At 42.2% G+C, this 19,785-nt stretch overlaps 1 protein-coding gene across 2 annotated transcripts in view; it reads right to left on the minus strand.

Moving 5' to 3' along the window:
• The window catches only part of cfap58 (cilia and flagella associated protein 58), a 152,949-nt gene that overhangs the window by 129,971 nt on the left and 3,193 nt on the right, over nt 1–19,785 (minus strand). For both annotated transcript variants that reach the window (XR_013207789.1, XM_077246258.1), the window contains exons 5-7: nt 15,666–15,860; nt 15,154–15,291; nt 12,674–12,833 (exon numbers count right to left, since the gene is read on the minus strand). Coding sequence is in view for 1 of the 2 variants with exons in the window: in XM_077246258.1 (XP_077102373.1) it covers nt 12,674–12,833; nt 15,154–15,291; nt 15,666–15,860 (493 nt within the window). In the remaining variant the exon portion in view is untranslated. The remainder of the gene's footprint in view (nt 1–12,673; nt 12,834–15,153; nt 15,292–15,665; nt 15,861–19,785) is intronic.

Below are 19,785 nucleotides of genomic sequence, written 5' to 3' on the forward strand. Positions count from 1 at the left end.
GTTTTATGTTTCATGTTGTACTATTCTTCCGAACACAATTCCTAGTTTATGAAACTGTTCACTAACAATGGTAGTAAAACCAATTCTGATTGTACATGTATCTAGCTTACGCTAAAGCATTACACATTTTACGCATCGTCATTTGTTGTCATACATAGATTGGCCGTATCAAACATTAGAGACTGGGCTATATCTTACCGTTTTATCAAGTAAAAAGCCAACTGAGGATCCCGTTTGAGACCAAGAGCAGACCGGAGATCTCTCCATTTGTTGAATGCCTTCCCGAGGTTGACTCTCGTCTTACTCCGACGCCTGTCTGACTCCAATTTGGAGTTTGCGTTGGGGTTCGGAGCGGACTACAAGCCGGTCTCTTTGAATCCATCTTCTACCTTTGACGCTTGAGTTGTCTTCGCTGATGCGGAGAATGGCGGCGCCGGCTTATACACAAACCTGCGAGACATAGCCTGGTGAGCGTGAAAGCGCATGACGTCACGCCCAGTCTCAAATTCGAACCCGAATCCCTCTTATTTATTTTACTGTACAGGATTATAGAGGCAATTGCAGTGATCAGAGAAGGGCTCATTCAGCCCATCAGGCAATTGTTTATGCATGTATGGGTTAGAAAACGTGTATTTTTAACATGAATTGTTGCGCAATGCACCTTTAAGTGAAAAAACAGCATTTAAGGGAAATTCTAAGTGTTTATGACGTTTCACTTAAAGAAACCCTTAAGTAACACTCAAGGTTTTTTTTCTGCAACACCCTTAGGTTTAAGGGAAACATAAGGGCGAACTTAAGGGAAAATTACACTTAAGGTGCTTTATGCAACCGGGCACTGGCCTTTTGTCGCTACTTGTAGTAGAAACACACACAAGGACGAAGATGAACGATCAAGTGTCTATAATAAAAACAATATAATTTTCAGGATCACAGAATTAGCTTACTCACACAGAGTCATAGTGTAGACAAGGGCAGACAACACAAACTGAAAAGGCATGAACTTAAACAGAGGCAGTGATGAGACTTAATACAATCAAATAAATAACCAGGACAACAGATTAACTAAGGCGGGAAAACGGTACAAAACTTAAGCAAAGTCCACATGGTTAGTGTGCGTGTGACTTAACAAATTTTAGGCTAAATATTGTAGCAGTATTAGCCATGTTATTAAGGGATAAATTTGGCCTTTGATGTACGCAACAAAAGATATGGTAAGTTTTTTCTCGCTGTTAGTTGATAGATAATAGACCTATTTTGCTGCCCTATGCACAATTATATGGTAAGTTGCATTTTATTATCTGCATCATTTCGTCCCTCATGTACACAATGCTTTCAGAACAGAACTTCGGCCAATTTTTTAGTGTCGCAGCCCACTGATTTACAACCTGATCCCACATGATCCTGTAAACATTGGTTTTGAAAATTGACAACATTTTGTTCCATTCATTTCCCCTTTTTTATTGTTTCGTTATATTACCCCTTACAAACACAAATAAACAGACCGTTTAACGCCTCCAGATAAGCAGTCTGAGCTCTGAACATGAATCAGACAGAGACTAAGGTCACTTTATTACCGTGAACTCCAATGCCACCCATGTTTCCTTTCCTTTTCTACTCTGGAACTGTGTTGCACACACACTCGAGGCCTCTGGGGCCGTGCAAGGAAAAATTTGTAACAGCGGAAAATGTAGCTATAAATGTACAGGTTTAACATGAGCTCATATGTCAATGTTTTATTGAAAAATAGAAGTTTACAATACAGGCATTAAACATAATGCAAGCCTTTTTTTAATGCCATGTATTAAATTTACCAACAACCCAACAGAAATCATTAAAATAGATGTCCTACAATATTCCACCTTTCTCTGTAAACAGCACAAAAGAGTCAGGGAAGCAGCTCACACTTTTTTAGCCTACAAGAAACGGTCTTTCCCTTTCAAGGCAACTCGACCTGCGTCAAACGCTGTGGGAACGCCCCTACGTTGTGCGTCATGAAGCACGTATGGAATCACCCCAATGGAGAAATGGAACGTCATAGGCGGGTGACGTCATCGACCAGGAAACTATAAAGCACCCCATAAACACAAGCGCAACAGCTTTCTGTGCCTTCAGTCGCGCTATATGTGAATCTGTCCCTGTGTGAATATTGTCTGTCTTTACATACTCTGCACCACACAAACAATTATATATATATATATATATATATATATATATATATATTAAGAGAGATATGGCGAACGAACAGCAGTTTAGGAAGTGTGTCCCTCCCTGCTCGCGTTATTTTACGAGTGGGGATACACACGTTCTTTGTGTTGTTTGTTTGGGAGTGCAGCATGCCCAGTCAGCTCTCGAGGGAGCTGATTGTGAGCATCGCGAGCGTCTGCCATTAAGGACGCTCCGCTCCCGCCGGGCGCTCTTCGAGGAGAGCGGTTCGGTGCGCGCTCCCCGCGGTTCGGGTCCCGCTCTTGCCGAGGCAGAGCGACGACGCGTATCGTGGGGATCGCAGATGGATCTCTCAGCGGGGTTAGAGACGGGCTCTGCCTTATCTCTCCCTTCACCTGTGAGATCCAGTGCCTCAGTCCCGTGTTCGGAAGCACGCGCTGCGGTTTCTTCCGCTTGGGCTGAGGCACCAGTTATAAATGAAGGAGATGTGGAGGATTCGCCACCTTACACTCCCGAAAGTGATGAGCTAGTGGAGGTATTAACAAGAGCTGTAGAAAAACTCAGCATTGTATGGCCAGTGACTAGACAGGAGTCTGTTTCTAAATCAAAATTAGATGAGAGATTTTTGCCGTCACGAGTGCAACCTCCACGCCGGTGCTTGCCGTTTTTTCCCGATCCCCACACTGAGGTGTCGAAATCGTGGAAAAAAAACGGTGTCATATAGAGTGTTTAGTCCCCAGACTTTAACATATTCTAATATTGTGGGGGCAAAATCATATGGTTATTCGGCTATGCCTCGCGTGGAAGAGACGCTTGCGAGTTTTCTCTCCCTCGAGGCTGCGTCATCTGTTTAGGCACCGGCATTACCCACCAAGCCTCTTAGAAATATTTCGGTTTTTGTGGGTAAAGCGTATTCGGCGGCGGGTCAGGCTGCGTCATGTCTGCATACTACGTCTATTATGCAGGCATACCAGGCTGACCTGCTGAGGGACGTGAGTGAGAGTGAGGAGGTCAGTGCTGACGTGGTTCGCGAACTGCGTCAGGCTGCTGATTTATCCCTGCGGCCACCAACCAAGCTCTGGTGGCCGCAGAAAGACATCTGTGGTTAAATCAGACAAATATAAAAGAAAAAGCGAAAGCTTTCCTTTTAGACACTCCTCTCTCACCCCTGGGTTTATTTGGCGATGCTGTAAATTCTGTCATCGATAAATTCCAGGAGAAGGAAAAGCAAACAACAGCTTTTAAGAAATTTCTCCCTTTAAAAATTCATGTCCCTGGGGCTGCTGGGCGGGACCAGCCCCGGCCGTCTGCGAGCTCATCATATAGGGCGCTGAAGCAGAGTGTCGCGTCTCGTGCTCCCCCTACTGGACAGTGGGCTCAGCCGCGGCACTCTCAGCCGAAATCTCCCAGTAATAGAACTGATCTGAGGACAGTTATATTAGCTAAGAAGGCTTCGGCTAAGAAGAAGTCCTGGCGCCACGGCGCGCAGGACACTGAGGGTGGTCCCCACCGAGGCGGAAAGGTGTTCACCTCTTCTACGGTGCCCATTCTTCCTCGGTGCCCTCAGGGGCCCGTTCTGCCAACCCCGCCTTCATGCCGGGGCGCAGACGGTCCCAGCAAGCGATTTCCCGAGGGACGCTCGCTCCCTCTGAGGAGGGTTTCAGAGCGGTTAGACCAGTTGTTCCCTGCCGGTGTGCCGTTACAGGGCGCTGTGTTTGCTGCTCAAGTTACACCAGAGGCCAGTCTCGAGAGACTGGTACCCTTAGTAGAATTTCTGGCAGAGTGGAAAAGCCTTCCAAAAATATCTCATTGGGTCCTGCAGACAATAGAAAGGGATTATGCTATCCAATTCAGGTGTCGTCCACCAAGATTCAGAGGGGTTTCTCGCTACAGTGGTGGGCCCCGAGCAGGCTCTGGTTATGGAACAAGAGGTGAAAGCACTACTTCAAAAGGAGGCTATAGAACGGGTTCCTCCTCCCAGTGGGGAGTCAGGCTATTACAGCCGATATTTCATCGTTCCAAAATAGGATGGGGGGTTGCGTCCAATTTTAGACCTGCGCCTATTGAATCGCTCGGTAGGGAAGCCAAAATTCAAGATGCTCAATATCAAGCAGATCGTGTCACAAATCAGATCCGAGGACTGGTCTGTCACGATAGATCTAAGGGATGCGTACTTCCACATTTCCATCCTTCCACAACACAGGAAGTTCCTGAGGTTCGCCTTTGGGGGCGAGGTTTACCAGCACAGGGTTCTTCCGTTTGGCCTAGCTTTATCTCCCCGCACTTTCACGAAATGCATGGACGCAGCACTAGTGCCCCTGAGGCTTCAGGGTGTTCGTGTCCTCAATTACATCAACGATTGGTTGATTTTAGCTCAGACAGAGCAGATGGCGGTTCGACATTGAGATGTCGCTCTCGTTCATATCTGGAAGTTGGGGTTGAGGCTGAACGCAAAGAAAAGTGTATTATCTCCTCAGAAGACCACTTTTCTGGGTGTATTTTGGGTTTCGGTTTCGATGCAGGCGCAACTCGCTCCGACCCGCATCGTTTCGATTCTCTCAGCTGTGAAACAAGTAAAGCCAGGCCAGCTACTTACTGTAAAACAGTTTTAGAGACTGTCGGGTCTGATGGCAGCAGCGCCTGACGTTATACCTTGCCGCCTGTTGTACATGAGATCGCTACAGTGGTGGCTCAGGACCAAGGGATTCTCCCCGAGGGGAAATCTGCTCCGCACGGTCAAAGTCACGCGGCGCTGCCTTCGTGCTCTGGTCATGTGGAAAGAAACTTGGTTCCTATTCAAAGGGCCTGTGTTGGGGGCTCTTTGTCGTCGCGTAACGCTAACGACGGATGCTTCCCTCACAGGGTGGGGGGGCGGTCACGAGTGGTCGTCCAGCCCAAGGCCTGTCGCAGGACCATCATCTATCACGGCTTATAAATTGTCTAGAGATGTTGGCGGTGTTACAGGCTCTGAAACACTTCCTAGCAGGCCTGAGAGGTCATCATGTGATAGTTCAGTCAGACAACACGTCGGTGGTCTCTTATATAAATCATCAGTGGGGCCTGCGATTTCGCCGGCTTTACAAGTTGGCCCGTCAGATCCTCCTGTGGTCCCAAGGGAGGTTACTATTTCTGAGAGCAATGTATCTTCCTGGGTATTTGAATGTGGTAGCAGATTCCCTGTCGAGACAGGGGCCGAGGCAAAGGGGGATTGGAGACTCCATCCCGAGGTGGTGAGCTTCTTTGGTTGAGTTTCGGTCGCGCCGAGGTGGACCTATTCGCTTCCAAGGAGACCACGCATTGTCATCTGTAGTTTTCCATCAGCCATCCAGTCCCTCTGGGGTTGGACGCTATGGTGCAGCCGTGGCCGAGGTCACGTCTGTTCGCCTTTCCCCCGATTGCTCTGCTACCTGGAGTTCTGGAGAGGGTTCGCCGGGACGGGGTCAGCCTACTATTAGTAGCCCCGTTCTGGCCGGCCCGAGTATGGTTTGCGGACCTGATTTCTCTCCTGGACGGCTCTCCCTTGGAGCTCCCGGTCAGGAGGGATCTACTCTCTCAGGCGGGCAGCATGATATTTCACCCCCGCCAGTATTGTGGGCTTGGCCTCTGAGGGGGCCCAGCTCATGAACTCTGGATTCTCAACCGGGGTTGTTGAGACCATTCTTCACTCCAGAGCTCCATCCACGAGGAAGCTTTATGCCTTGAAGTGGAAGCTCTTCACTTCTTGGTGTGGAGAGCACCTGCAGGACCCAGTTAACTGACCAGTGGGTGCAGTGCTGGAATTCCTCCAGGAGCGCTTCTCCACAGGGCTATCCCCCTCCACACTAAAGGTGTATGTGGCGGCACTGGCTGCTTACCACGTCCCTTTCAGTGGAGTTTCTCTTGGGAGACACCCGCTTATAACTCGTTTCCTTCGTGGCACACTGAGGCTGAGGCCAGCAGTTCGTACGAGGGTGCCGGCCTGGGATCTGGCCATCGTATTAGAAGGTCTTTCCCTAGCTCCTCTTGAACCTATCGAAGAAGTTCCTGAGAAGTTTCTCGTTTAAGACTATCTTTCTTCTTGCTATCTCCTCACTAAAGAGAATCGGAGATTTGCAGGCTCTGTCGGTTTCACCCTCGTCCCTGGAATTTTCGCCTGGCATGGTTAAGGCTTTTCTGCATCCTAGACCAGGTTACGTTCCCAAGGTCAACTAATGTTGTTAGACCTACAGTTCTGCAGGCCTTTTTGTCCTCCTCCATTTCTGTCGTCTGACCAGGAGAAACTTAATTTACTCTGCCCTGTTAGGGCGTTAGACGCCTATGTCCACAGAACTGCCCTGTGGAGGAAATTTGGGCCACCCAAGGGGTGTCCCGCGTCTAAACAGAGAATGAGCAAGTGGGTGGTCGAGGCTATCTCACTTGCCTATGAGTCGGCTGGTCAGCCTTCACCTTTGGCTGTACGAGCCCACTCTACCAGGAGTATGGCGGCTTCTAAAGCCTTACTGTCAGGAGTTTCCCTCAGTGACGTTTGTGATGCGGCTGGATGGTCTTCACCGCATACTTTCATTAAGTTCTACGACCTAGACTTAAGTTCTACCCCTGGGGCACAGGTGCTCTCGTCCTCTGTGCGCTAGTTCTCACATGGCGGTCACTTGGTCCTATGGCGACGTGGGTATTAGCGTTCCCACAGCGTTTGACGCAGCTCGAGTTCCCTTGAAAGGGAACGTCTCGGTTACGTATGTAACCCTAGTTCCCTGATAGGGAACGAGACGCTGCGTCATTCCACCATACTCCCGGCATTTCCGCTAGCGCTTCCGTCAGGCCTATCAGAAGCTGTTGCGCTTGTGTTTATGGGGTGCTTTATAGTTTCCTGGTCGATGACGTCACCCGCCTATGACGTTCCATCTCTCCATTGGGCTGATTCCATACGTGCTTCATGACGCACAACGCAGGGGCGTTCCCACAGCGTTTGACGCAGTGTCTCGTTCCCTATCAGGGAACTAGGGTTACATACGTAACCGAGACGTTTCCTATCAATCCTTTTGTGACTTTGTGGTTGCTCACATCTCTGGAGTGAGATAAATAATATGGAGTGGATTTCTTTTGGAGTGAGGGCATGAGATTTTAGCAAAACATTTGAACTCATACAAATATTGCTCATTTTATTAAATACCTGTGTCTATTTTCTGGATTAGCATGAGAGTTAATAAGTAGCCTGAATATCACAACACTTGCAAATATACACAGTTTATTCGAGGCAGAATACAAAAGGAGATGATAATAAGACTTGATTTAAAAATAACTAAATTATTTCTATGAAGTTTGCTCTACGACACAGAGCTTTCCTTTGCATCCTTTTTTCTTATCATTCCTTTGATATCTAAATATTCTCTGAAACAGAATGCTGAACATTTCTTTTACAATGTGATTTTTGTTGTACCGTGCAGATTTAAGTCAAACAAACTAATTTAATAATCAAAAACAGAAGCGTATTTTTAATGAATAAGATATTTCTAACTGAGTTCTTGTTTAGCATTTTACTTTTTTTGTTAACACATTATTTTCTAACTGTCACAAACGCAAAGGCTTTGTAGTAGAAACTCACACAATGAAGATGAATTAGCTTGAAATGACTTTACTAAAAGACTCAACGATGACCCAAGACTCAAGATATCAATGATAACTGTGACACTAACATTCTGTTGGTCATCTTTATTTTTCCAACTTAGTTATATAAAATAGTTTTATTTTGTCCAAACTTTTTTGTTCAAGTAAAGGTTGTCAACCTAATTGGGATCGTTATTGCTTTATGTGCCAGATAAAAACTGTTCTGATTTAAAAAAAAAAAAAAAAAAAGATCTGATAGTTACATATTTAAAAATAAATTGCCCATTAAAACAGCTTTGATGTAGTTAGCCACAATTTTTTTTTTTTAAACCTTGACTGTAGTACTATAAATAATGAGAAGCCTATGCTTGGTAAACAACATGTTAGGTCGCCATCAGCTCAATGGGGAACCAACAAGAGGGTTTGGCGAGAAAGAATATTGGGGACTGATTAAAATCAGAAAAGAAAGAAAGAGATACATATGAATGTGAAGAGTCAGTGGTCTGTAAAAAAGACACAAACCGAGACAAAAAGAATAACAAACTGACAGAAGTATAATTTTCTTTCCAAAAACCTGCAATATTCAAATAGTAGGGAAGAACCAAAGACGGACAGGACAGTATGTACAATTGGAAATCAAAATCAGAGAAGTGGAGAGGAAAGTAAAGAGGTCAAATGAAAATAAAATGAAATTAGATGTATTCATTGTTTGACTGTAATTACTCTGAGCTCTATCTTCCTTCGAAACTAATTACCTGTATTTAGAAAGAGAAAGAGAACAAAGCAAGTAAGATGAGGGTTTTTGAAAGAACAGAAGTCCTCCCTTAAGTCGTCTTGATAATGTTAGTCAAGGTTTCTTTCCCTGAAAACATCATAATTTAGTTTTACATCTCCATTTCTCAAGCTCTCTTTGTCCAGGCAAAAATATACAAGAAAAAATGATTATAGTATTTATTTTCTTGTAGAACATACTGCAATAATCTTTATTTAATTAACAACGAACGTTATCGTTCTGTTTATTCTAAGTGTGCACTGCAGTTTTGTCGTCTAGCGTTTAAATGCTCGAGCTCTTTAAAGCTGGCTGGATTCTGAATGGCTGTCAACGTTTTTATCGTTAATCAGCAGGGGGAAATAGTTCTGAAAGTGACGTCGTTTCTCTGATCCATTGTCGTTATAGTTGTAGAGTGGACTCTGCTATTCCTTTGCATTTAGAATGATTTTTAGAACCATATCTTTATTGTTATAGTTATCGTCCTTGTGTACGGGCCTTAGGGAACGCATTTTACCATTCGACTGAGCTACTTTTCCATTGTTTTTGAACATGCGCTAGATGGACTTGGCCTTGAAATTTGCAATGATTTTGCTGCCTATGGCTGGTTCAGAAACTGGTCTCAGATTTCATCAAAAATATCTTCATTTGTGTTCCGAAGATGAACGAATGTCTTACGGGTTTGGAACGACATGAGGGTGAGTAATTAATGACAAAATTTCATTTTTGGGTGAACTAACTCTTTAACCATTGCACTCACATCTCTTGTCATTTGAAGCGGCTCTAGACCTTGCACTTTTTTTGTTCCAATGACCTGCGTCTCGCATTTATAACAGCAAAAACAAATTCTGTGTGAACCAGCCCTAATTGGTACAAATTAATCGTTTCACTTGACTTTTCCATTCATACACCATATTGGCGTGACCATCAGCAGGGTTTTCCTGTTCATGTGTTTGCATTCATCACCATTACTTTGCCCCGCTGATGACTGAAACAGATGAATATCATAACACTTTTTTATAGTATCTAGTTTTAAACTATGCTTTTTTATTTCAAATTTCAATATGATTGAGAAGGGGAATTGACATTCGCAACCGCTATCTTTTATGGTCCAGTGGAACGCATGTATAATTTCTCATGGCTTTGTCTCACTTTTGTGAACTTTTCCATCACAGAATCGGTGAGGGTGCAAGAAAATTGAAGTGGATATCCTAGGGAGAAAGTTATTGGTTTGTCAGTGGCAGTGTTCTTCTTTTAATTCATGTAATATTTGCCTAGCTAACAACAGTCTTGGGAGCCAACCGAACCGAAAGATTACAGATTTTGAATACGGGTGGGTTTTTGATTTGCCATGCAAAATATTTAAAATCCAACACACAAATCGCTAACACTCAACTCCAATTTGAAAAAAATTTGGTTGATACCCCATGACACAATTTTAAAAGCTAAAACACACAATGACAGTAATCAGTAAGTACATTTTTGCATTCTTAGCAGTCATAAGTTATGACCAGTATGATTTCAGAATTAATTATTTCTTAGCTTAGTTGTCATGAATTCTGAAAGTCAGAGTATGTTTCATCACTCATAAGAGGGCAATTCCATGCAAAGGTCATCTTTACCATGAAAAAATAAAGTTTTAACCAAAAGAACAAACCCCTTTTTAAGTTGTCCATTTAGGTCTGTAATATACTGTATTAATGTGCTTTTACCAGAATTTTAAGAAAATGTCCTTGTTTATCCATCACATATGAGGTGAGCAACAATGCTTAAATTACATTTTCAACCAGCCATATTTCATGCTTTCAAAAAAAGGTATCAAAGACCCCCCTTTTTAAACTTTATTTTAACAGTAAGTATTTTGCAGAAAGATGGAGGCATGCCTGAGAAATAAATATACTAATTTGGTCATAACAGCACTGCCTGTTGAATTTATAAGGGCTATAATAAAGAGGTCTTGACGCTTCAGTTTACTGTCACGTCCATAACGTTTTAAAGGTTTAGTTTATTTAATATGACAATTATAAATGCAAATAACTTGAAACTTTATTTACAAAGCTAAATTATGTTTATGCGTATTAGGATAGACAATTAATCTCACTACTTTGCTCTGAACAACCATAATAATGTGTTACGGACGTGACCGTTACGGACGCTTCATATTAAATCATGCATATGACTATTGTGATCTGTTTCAAGACAGAAATGATTTTGGCCACTTCATTTCAAGTTTTGTTTTGTAGAAAGACTTTATTTAAAGTGAATTTCGTTTTGTATAAATTGTATTTTAATTTTAAATCAAAGTTTCATCAACCAATTGCCTGGATTTAATAAATAAGCAAATATAGCATGGAGGTGCGATCACTTGCAACACGTAAACTTGAGCGCGTCTCATAACTGAACAGAAACTCGACGTATGCCTGTCAGAAATATAGCCTATCTATAGAAAGATTGCAAAGATCAAAACAAAAAGAAATAGGCAACTCTCTGATTGTGTAATCTGTATGTGCTTTTTCCACCACCACGTCCCTTTAGAGGCTTGGTACGATCAAGCTGACAAAATAATAATAATAATAGGCTAATAATATTGTGTGTCAATTATTTTGTCAAATCATTTTTATACGAAATAAAATGTGATGATTTTGACTCGTGACTGTGCATTAAAATCCATAAACTGGCCGAAAACCGTGCGATCATTTAGACACAAAAAACGTAGGCGTTACATGATTGCTAGTGACTCACATCTACGGACAATAATGTCCATCGGTTCACCTGACTGTGGAGGAAACCTTTTGAACTCCTATATGACAAACATTAATTTTTAATGTATTTTAATTTTGACTGTCTTCCGTAATAGTCTCTGCTTTAATGTTCCGTCTATGTGTTTATAGTATTACGTCCAAGTCGAGAGGCGTCCTGCAATTGCGCGAGGAACCTGATTGGTTTAGGCGCGAAACAGGCGCCCTCTAATTCGCACGCGCTTCCTGTCATTCAGGCTCAGGTTTTGACAGCTCGAAGATAGCGTTATCTTAAAGCTAAACACCTACCACAACAAAAGATGGATAAAATGGTAAGATGATACTAAAAACCAATACTTCAATACTTTTACATATTGAATTAAGATGTACAGTAAGATCCAAGCTAAAAAAAAACTAATTCATAATTGGTTGGGTCTTCAGAATCATTTCAGACAGTCTTCTTAATGTGAAAACACAGCCATTATGCGTCAACAAAAGTGCCATGATGGTTTGATTGTTGATTTTCCAAACAGATTCTATGTATTTCAGACGCGTCACATCCATAACAGGGTTTTTGTCACATCCATAACGTTGTTTTTTCCTCATAATACACTTCATAAAAATATATATATTTTAAACATTGATATTTTTATGTTCAGCTAAGACCCCTTCATCATGTGGATAGCAATATTTATACATTGGATTTAAAAGTTCACAGACTTTAAAGGAAATCGAACAGTATACCAAAAACTCTGTCATTTTCCGTCACATCCATAACGCATGCATATTTTCCTTTTTTGGGGGTGCTTAAATATATTTTAGAAAAACATATTTTGCCTATCAATTCCCCAGATTGGGTGCTCTGAGAATATGCATTTCCAATTTAAATATTGTAAGAAGTTTTTTTTTTCTGAGACATTTCACCTGTCATTATGAGTTCAAATGTCACATCCATAACGCTGGAATTACCCAAGAGTGAGTCCTGCTGTCTGTCCATGATATGACCCTTTTAAAATAAATTAGACCCCAGAAGAATGTATAGAAAGAAATACTATAGGCTGAACAGTACAGTGTCTATACAGCTGAAAAGATCTGAATAGAGTTGCAGAATTGCAAAGAATTTGATTGAAGGAAACAAGCTTATAAATCATACAGAATGATCTTTTTTGAAAATCAAAAATAGTAGAAAGTTTTGTGTGATGGGTATGTTTAGGGGTAGGGTTAGTGTAGGGGGATAAAATATACAGTACAGTACAATGTGTGTGTGTGTGTGTGTGCGTGTTGTTGTCTGTGTGTGTGTGTGTGTGTGTGTGTGTGTGTGTGTGTGTGTGTGTGTGTGTGTGTGTGTGTGTGTGTGTGTGTGTGTGTGTGTGTGTGTGTGTGTGTGTGTGTGTGTGTGTGTGTGTGTGCGCGTTCTTGCCTCTCTCCAGTCCTATGATCTGATTCCTGAGTGTTTCCCTTTGGTTCTCCGCCTCCATTTTCTGCTCCTGCATCTGCTGGAGTCTCCTCTGCACCCCCTCTCTCATTTTTGTAATCTTCGAGATCTCCTGTTTCAGCTGGGTTACTTCCTGTTCCTTTATCTTAACCACACAAGACATGAACCATTAGTGTGTCAAGGTGTGTATACATGTGAAGCCCAAACTAACCATCACTAGTCAAACAAACTTGTAACTTTAGGGGTACAACAGTTTGTAACTGGGATAGTACCCTTAAACTGACAACTTTGTACCTTATTTATTTATAAAAGTTCATAGAAGTTCCTTAAGCGTACACATTCCTACTCTAGGTACTAAAATGGGTTGATAAGGTACAAAGTACCACTAAAGGTAGAACATTTATTTTCAGCACAACTGTTTAAAAGTTTGGGGGCAGTAAGATTTTTTTTATAAGTTTTTAAAAGTAGTCTCCTATATGTTCACCAAGGCTGCATTTATTTGATCAAAAATACAGTAATGTTGTGAAATATTATTACAATTTAAAATAACTGTTTTCTATTTAAGTATATTGTAAAATGTAATTTATTTCTGGGATGTCAAAGCTGAATCTTCAGCATCATTACTCTCATTCTAATACGCTGATTTGGTGCTCAAGAAACATTTTCTTATTATCAATGTTGAAAACAGTTGTGCTGCTTAATATTTTGGTGGAAACTGTGATACATTGTTTCTGGATGCTTTACTGAATAGAAAGTTAAAAAGAACAGCATTTTTTGTATCAATGTAAACGGTTTTTACTGTCACGTTTGATAGAATTAATGCATCTTCTCTGAATTATTAAAAAAAAAAATTAAACCATAAAAAACTAACATTTTTGAATGGTAATGTAAATTAAATGTTTAATTTAAAACTTATGCTTCTGCGGGCTTGGAGTGGGCATTATGGGAACTAATTTGATTATATCATCACTGTGAATTGAATTAACTGATTAACCGACTAATATAAATGCCAATAAACAGAACAACAAAATGCTAATTGCTGGAGAATAAGCAGGACAAGCATATTAGGAGCAAGAGTGATCCAGAGTGCTGAATCTGTGCCCCCTTGTGGCGACCATGAGGCTTGCAATCATTACACTGACTCACAGGGCGAGCTGGGAGTGACAACACTACAAAAAAAAAAGGTGCAGTAAAATAGAATAGGGAAATCTGTTTTGTTGAATTGTTGCACAAGTTGACTTTGTGTCTTTCTAGAATGCTGCAGAAAATGAAGACAGAAAGAAAGCCTCACATTTTCAGTCAGTCTGTGTGAAACTTAGTCTTTTTGTTCTTTATTATACTTAATTGGTCAACAATACTATACGACAAAAGACATGCCCATATTAAAACAGAATTCCTAATATAGCTTCAGCATATCCTGCAGAGCGGTGAATTCAACCCACCGATCTCCCACCAGACTCAAGCCACTACAATACAAGCCAGAACAAAGAGAATAAAGGGCATTTCATTAAATGTAACATTTGCTATATTAACCCCCACTGTGACTCAGTTGGAAGCCTGACGGAAGTTTTGAGCAGGAAAGATCCATCACTAGTCTGACGGGAGAGGAAAAGGAATGGAAACCTTCGTCCTCTAGAGCTCTAATTATATAAGACTGAGACAATTTTGTCAGACTTAAAGAGGGCAGCTCAATAAATCTGTAGGTGTGTGTGTGTGTGTGTGTGTGTGTGTGTGTGTGTGTGTGTGTGTGTGTGTGTGTGTGTGTGTGTGTGTGTGTGTGTGTGTGTGTGTGTGTGTGTGTGTGTGTGTGTGTGTGTGTGTGTGTGTGTGTGTGTGTGTGTGTGTGTGTGTGTGTGTGTGTGTGTGTGTGTGTGTGTGTGTGTGTGTGTGTGTGTGCACCTACAGTTTGATGCCTATAATTGATTGCCAAGTACTGTATGCATCAATGTAGAACAGAGATTTGTTCTTTTTTTTTCACAGGGAACGTGAAGTACCACATCTGTGGTGCCCAAATGTAAAATGCTAAATATACACCGTGTTCCAGGTTATTATGCAAGTGACATATCAGAAAGGATTTCTGTACAATAAACATTCTGATTTTAGTTTTTCAACGAAAGTGTTTGTTTGTTTTATTCCTCTTATCTTTTTAGATAAATGGTCTCAGTCTCAGACAGGTTCGTTAAATAGTTTGCTGGTGATCTTATCTGGTAAATGCAAAACCTACTTAAAGAGGTTGTTCCACGTTATTAAGCCAGTCAAAGTTCTCATGTAATATGGGAAGGAAGGAAGATCTTTCTGAAGATGGGAAGCATGAAAATATTCTGCAAAAGGCATGCAAACAACATATTTTGCGAACTGAAAAACTGAATAGAGATTATCTAACTGTCAAAAGATTTGTGAGTGATTTAGAGCACAGAAGAACTTTTATTAGAACAACCGTATCTAATTAGTGTGTGTATGTGTACCTTCAGGTCTGATGCTCGCTGTTGGTTCTGTTGGGAGAGTTGCTCTAGGCTGATGGAGTTTTGTTCTATATCTTGCTGGAATTTAGTGTTGCGATGTTGGAGTTGTTCCATTTCTTTACTGGTTTTCTCATTTATAATCTGTCAGCAAGAACACAAATTAATTTTAATGGTCATAGTCACAAGTTCTGCATGTGTGTATTCATTTGTTTCCAACCTAGCTGTTCTGTGGAACAATATAGTTGAAAACATTTCTTCAGATATTAGCTAAATCTGATAAACCATCCCTTTAGAGGTTCTCAAACGGAAATCACATGGAAATATTGTCATAAAGTTTTCTTTTTCTTTTCTTTTTTTACAGAGATAAAAGTTAAAAAGTTACAGGGTTTTTCTTTTTAAAGTTTTTTTTTTTAACAGAAAAGGTTCTTTCAGTGTTATGATAGTGAACTAAGATTGTCCTACAACTAACTCGTTCATGATGCTTCATGTCACTACCCTAGATCAGAGTCTCTTACTTTGTTTTCCTGTAGCTGTTGTTCCAGTTTCTGCTGATCTTCTTGCAAACGCTGGTTCTGCTGAGTGAGTGATTTAATCTTTGATTGTTTGGACTCCAAGTCAGTTTGAAGCTGCTTCACTTCCTTTTCCAACTTCTCCTTCCTCCTAGTCTCTCGTTGAACCTCATTCTGACGCACCTGGATGTCCTGCTGGAGCTGTGAAAGACAGAAAGTTTTGGTTAGAGACAGTGTCTATCTATCTATCTATCTATCTATCTATCTATCTATCTATCTATCTATCTATCTATCTATCTATCTATCTATCTATCTATCTATCTATGTATCAATCTGTCTGTCTGTCTGTCTGTCTGTCTGTCTGTCTGTCTATCTATCTATCTATCTACCCTTACGTAAAAGAAGTATACTTTATCACTTCATTTTATGAAGTATACTTAAGAAATGTTCAAGCATATTGTAAGTAATTACGTAGTAAATATACTAATGTCAATATGTACTAGTAGTAAACTTGTAGTGTACTATTTTAATACCGCTTGCGGAGCGGTTTGCGGCGACGCAGAGGGGTCTGCGGGGGTACGCCGTCGATTCGACGCAGAAGCATAAAACAGGCTTTACTAATTATATATTATTTTTGCTCTTTTGGTGTACTCTCAGTAAACTACTAGTTTAGTAGTTTTATACTTGCACGGTTTCTAGTAGTGTATTCTCAGTAAACTACTAGTTTAGTAGAAAGTTCTAAGTGAACTTAACATTAAACTTACAGTTTACTATTTATATATTATTTTTGCACTTGCAGTAGGCCTATACTATATGTATATATAGTATATACGTTAGGCCTATACTATATGTTCAAATGTTATTTTTTTATACTTGAAAATACCTTTAACTGTACTTTAAAGGGATAATGTGTAGTTCCCTTTTCAACGGTCACTTCGTATTGCGCAGCTATACGCAGTGGGGGAAACTCCTTTTCCTCGATTTACTGAAGCCTTTATGTAAAGCGCCGTATTTGCAGCTGCACAGCTAGAACATGAGCGTCTGGCTCGCTCATAGGCTGCGCTGCGGCAACTGCACATCCAATGGCGCAGGCTCAATAATTGGTCAGAGATGTGAAGTTTGTTGCTGAAGGAGTAAAATCTGCTATAATGGCGAATTCGGGGACTATTATACACTGAGGTCACGCACCCTTGGCGGGCTCTGACGTGTATGACGCAGAGTGATCTCATTGGTCGCACGTCAGAGCCCGCCAAGGGTGCGTGACCTCAGTGTATAATAGTCCCCGAATTCGCCATTATAGCAGATTTTACTCCTTCAGCAACAAAATTCACATCTCTGACCAATTATTGAGCCTTCGCCGTCGAACAAGCCTTCAGCCTGAGCGAGCTACAGTTCAGCAGACTACACATCTCAACCGTGTTTCTCCTGACGCCGTCTCTCCTGTGGCTATCCAGCGATATCCTTTTCAATATCTTTTTATTATGTTTTTATATCTGTATGAGCGTTGTTCCATATGCCTCGTGTTAAGCGAGGCCTATGAACACGCGAGCTGCATTTCATGCCTGGGATTCTACCATGCAGAGAATGCACTCTCTGTCGCCGGATGTGTGGCCTGCGAGTGCATGCCTATCTCCGTGCTGCGAACTCGGCTAGCTCTCGGTGAGAGAGAGACGGTGGCGCCGCGTCACCCGCGTCACTCCTAGAAACTCACATAGATCCTCCGACTTCGGTGGTCCCAAGCCCGGTGATCCGGGAGGATCCAACTTCGGTGGTCTCAAGCCCGGTGGTCCGGGAGGACTCAACTTCGGGGGGCTCAAGTCTGGTGGTCCAGGAGGCCCAGATTTCAGTTGCCCCATAGCTGTCCACTCTCTCAGTCACGTCTCCAGTGGTGGCTGAGGAGACTGCAGCATCCTCTCGCTCTCGGAGACGGAGGAGGAAGAGAGCTTCCGGTCAACCACAACGCCCGGAGCTTGTTCCGTGGCCCGCAGTCGAGACCCCGAAGCATCCAGTGAGGCCTGCAGCGGGGCCACCCAAGCTTCTCGCCCTGACGGCGCCACCCAAGCGTCTCGCCCTGACGGTGCCATCCAAGCTTCTCGCCCTTAAGGCGCCACCCAAGCGCCTCGCCCTGACGCCGCCACCCAAGCGCCTCGCCCTGACGCCGCCACCCAAGCGCCTCGCCTTGACGGCGCCACCCAAGCGTCTGGGCCTACCGATGCCACCCAGACCCCTTGCCCTGCCTGCGCCGCCCAAGCTCCTTGTTGTGCCAGCGCCGCCCAAGCACGTCACGTCTGCCGATCCAGAGACCGTTCACGTCGTGCCTGCTGCACAAGAGACTGTTTGCGTTGGGTTTCCTGAGCCGGTGCCTGTCCCTGAGCAGGTGCCTGTCCCTGAGCTGGTGCCTGTTCGTCCACCAAGAACGCCAGAAGGGTGGTTCCCACCATGGCAGCCCAAAGGGTGGTTTCCACCATGGCCACCTGAATGGTTATCTCCACCATGGCCGCCCGAAGGTTCTACACAGCCTGATCCGCCCTGGGGTCCTGCACAGCCTGATCCGCCCTGGTGTACTGTCCAGCCTGCACCACTCTGGACCTCAGCCAGGACTCCTGACAAGCCTGAGATTACCTGGCTCAACCCTCCTGTTCCTCCCTGGCTCAACCCTCCTGGCCCTCCCTGGTCTATGCTTAGGACTTTGTGGCCCGCTAGGCGGGTAGTGACTGGAATGACTTCCCTCCCTCCCCTCCCTGTCTTGGTGTTTTGATCTGTCTGTCCGGTCCGTGGTTGTGTTTGGGTGCTTTGTATTTTCATGTTCCTGTCTTGTTTTTGGTGTCCCTCCTTGGTGAGGGGGGGTAGTGTCACAGTTCTGTCACTATTATCTGTGTCTTCTCTGAGTTTAGTGACAGAGCTGTGACACTCCCGGTTTGTCATGTTTTTGTGTTGGTCTGGTTTATTGTGAGCACATGGCTTGTCTTGTATTCATTGTGCCATGTGTTCTCCTGTCAATTGTCTAGCCCCTCCCATCTTGTTTCCGGATAATTAATTAATCTTTCCCACCTGCCTTGTCCGTTACCCTCCTTGTTTGTTCCCTATTTAGTCTCCCTGTGTTTGTAGTCCTGTGCTTGTTCGTTATTGATGTTCACCTGTGTTATGAGTAATAACCTGTTTCATGCCTGCTTTGTTTTTGTTATACCTGGATTTATTTTCTGTCTTAATTATATGCTCATTCTCTGCATTTGAGTCCTCGCTCTCCTTTCCACAGCTATCCTGTGACAATATCTTAATCAGTATGTTCAAACAATGTAAGTTTCATAAGACTGTACATGGAAAAACTATGTTAAAAAAGTAGGCTATATTTAATAGGCTACTCGAACGAAAGAGTTAACACAACTACAAGCCAAGTGTACTTTGAATACTTAATTATACTTTTAAGTATATCTCGATCAAAATATTGAGAACAAGTATAGGCCAAATATACTTGGACTTTTCTCTCAGAATAAGTTAAGTATTCTGGTGTAATTTTAACTATTAGTCAGTCTTTCTGCCTATCTCTTTGTCAGTCTGTCTATCAATGTCTGTCTAACACACAGAGACATATATATATATATATATATATATATATATATATATATATATATATATATATATATATAATTAGCATTGTAAATTACTGTTACTTTTTTCCCTTCCACTCTCTAATTTTTTGTACCCACTTATTTAGTTTAAAATGGTTTGTTGGGCCACTTATTGACTTTCTTACTGTTATACACTGTAAACAATTTAAGCTAGTTTATTTTACCAGGGAGGTGACAGAAGAATCAAACATGTCCAATTTTACAAGTTTAAGTGCCACATTCACATGGTTTATGTTCCATTTCACACAACATATAAAGATTCAAGACTAGAACTGCTATAAATCCGTAAAATTTTGAAGAGTAACAATCACCAGGCACCATTTTTCAAATATTGATTAGCTGACAGCGAGACATTGGAGACAAAATGCTTTCATTTATTCCTAAAACATTCTCCTGGCCTTAAAATGAGAATAACAGCAGTAGAGCACTACCGATATTGATGCCAGGGATGAAAAGAGCCAATTATATCTTTGAATAACTGTTTTTGTATGCATCTG

Source organism: Siphateles boraxobius, unplaced genomic scaffold, assembly GCF_051911475.1.
Source record: "Siphateles boraxobius isolate OS27281-9 unplaced genomic scaffold, OSU_SipBor_1 29, whole genome shotgun sequence".
Classification (NCBI taxonomy): domain Eukaryota; kingdom Metazoa; phylum Chordata; class Actinopteri; order Cypriniformes; family Leuciscidae; genus Siphateles; species Siphateles boraxobius.